Source organism: Bison bison, unplaced genomic scaffold (genome assembly GCF_000754665.1).
Source record: "Bison bison bison isolate TAMUID 2011002044 unplaced genomic scaffold, Bison_UMD1.0 scf7180017864213, whole genome shotgun sequence".
Classification (NCBI taxonomy): domain Eukaryota; kingdom Metazoa; phylum Chordata; class Mammalia; order Artiodactyla; family Bovidae; genus Bison; species Bison bison.
This window is the reverse complement of record NW_011494785.1, coordinates 6,442,900-6,444,923: the sequence shown is the minus strand read 5'-3', so window position 1 is coordinate 6,444,923 and position 2,024 is coordinate 6,442,900. Positions and strand designations below refer to the sequence as shown.

Below are 2,024 nucleotides of genomic sequence, written 5' to 3'. Positions count from 1 at the left end.
ACACCCCCGTTCTCCACCTGCCTGCCTTCCTGGCCCGGCGGCGGCCCGGGGCTGCTGCTCGGGGGCAGGGGGGCTGGCTTCTTCTTTGGCTCTGCCTGCACCAGTGTGATCCACGGCGGGTCTTTCCTGGGGGCTGGCGTCCTGGACGGAGGCCAAGAAGAGGTAGAACCCATGAGCAGGCAAGGAGGGGCAGCGTCCTTCTCTCCCCGGACAGTGCATCCCACAGCGGGTGGGTCAGACACGGCACCCTTCCCCTCTCCCACCCCAGCCTGGTGGGGCCTGTCTGGGCCCAAAGCCCAAATGGAAAGAGTGGGGGGCCCTCTCTCTTCCCCTCCCTCTACCTCTCTTTGTCTCTCTCCACCCCCTGCCCTCTTGTCCAGGGACCATTCAGGGAAAGCACAGCTCCCAAAGAAGAACTGGAAATCGAGGTTCCTCGCCTGTGACATGGGGTTCCAGGGGGTGGAGGCTCTGAGTCTGGCATACAATGGAGCTTTGCTGGGTCTTTCTATACTGGGCTACTGACTCTTAAAACTACTCTAGGAGGCCTAGGCCTCCCACACTCCAGACGCAGTGGAGGCTTGGGGAGATTAAGGGACCCCCGAGGCAGCCTGCTACCAGGCCTTGCCGCCCACGGGGAGAGGGTCCCGGGGGAGCCACACAGGAAGGGGGTGTGGCCACAGGCTCCTGCCCACCAGAGAGGAGCACCCCCCCCTTTGCGGGAGGGGGCGCTGGTGGGTCACATGGCCTTATTGCCGACCCAGACCCCCAAGGGGTATTCCCACCCCCCCTACCCCACCAGGGCCCTGAAAGCCCTCGGAGCCAGCGTACCTCTCTGACAGCTTGGGGGTCCCTCTGGGCTTGGGGATGGGGGGTTCTTGCGGCTTCCCTAGGTGGGAGAGGAGAGTGAGACAGGCCTTCATGGGCGGCTGTGAGCCAAGTGGTAGAGTGGAACAGTCAGGGAGCCAACCCCAGTGCCTGCCTCAGCTAGGAGTGCCCTTCCATCCCACCCGGCAGGTCGTGGACTCCAGGTGGCCATGGCAACTTCCCCTGCACCCTTGCACCTCCCCAGCCCAGCGCTCGGGGAGATTAGATAAAACACCAGAGGTAACAGGTAGAGAAGGTCAGAGCCACAAGGCCAGGACACCTGGAGAGTGTATTTCAGTTAAGGAGGGGGAACCCAAGTGCCCCTCTGACACTTCTCCAAAGTGGACAGGAAATACTGTCTCAACTCAGCGTGAGGTCACCTCCTCCTGAAAGCCTCCCCTGACTCCCCAGTGTCCTCCGTGAATTCCACAGTAGCCTCTGCTCCTCTGTTTTTTTTTTCCCCCTTAGGAATGTTTGACTCTCTATTCCTTCATGTAATACAATTTAGAATCAACTTCAATTTCCTCAAAAAAAAAAAAAGTCTACCAAAAACCTCACAGTTAAACAAAAGGGTAAAATAAATATAACATGAAGTAGAACAGGATTCCACAGCGCATGTAACTTTTTAAATAAAGTACACAATTCTGTGACATTGAGTACATTCATCTTATACTTGTGTGATTCTTTTAATATTTTCTCATTAGACAATTTTATTACCTGAAAATAACGTTTTCTTTCTTTCTCATTCTTTTTTCTGGTGTTTTGCAGCTGACTAGGGCCTCCAGTACAACGAGGAGCAGAAGCACTGACACTGGGCACTGTCATCCAGGCCCCAGACATTCCTTACTCCTGTCTCCTACTCCTTCCTAGTCCCTGGACCCTTCATCAGTGAAATAAATCACTGGTATCCTGAATGCTCCCTTCAGTCTGGTGCTAGCAACCTGACTGTCCCCTGAAGACACAGTTTTCCCTGCAACCACTCAAGTCAGGCTGTGTCTTCTCCCATGGCCCTAGTGCCACCGAGTGTGCGGATGCGACAGGGTCCTCCTTGCCCCCCACTGCTTCTTTCTGTGCACCCCCTTTTCTCCCCTCAAGTTTCAGCTCTGAATCTCCTTTCATCAGATCATACCACCACCCACTACCCCTCATTATTGCTGTTG

General features: G+C 55.5%; 1 protein-coding gene across 1 annotated transcript in view; it reads right to left on the bottom strand.

Moving 5' to 3' along the window:
* MICALL1 (MICAL-like 1) overlaps positions 1-2,024 on the bottom strand; it is a 34,508-nt gene that overhangs the window by 13,014 nt on the left and 19,470 nt on the right. The window contains exons 7-8 of the mRNA XM_010845223.1: positions 829-886; positions 5-141 (exon numbers count right to left, since the gene is read on the bottom strand). Coding sequence (XP_010843525.1) covers positions 5-141; positions 829-886 — 195 coding nt within the window. The remainder of the gene's footprint in view (positions 1-4; positions 142-828; positions 887-2,024) is intronic.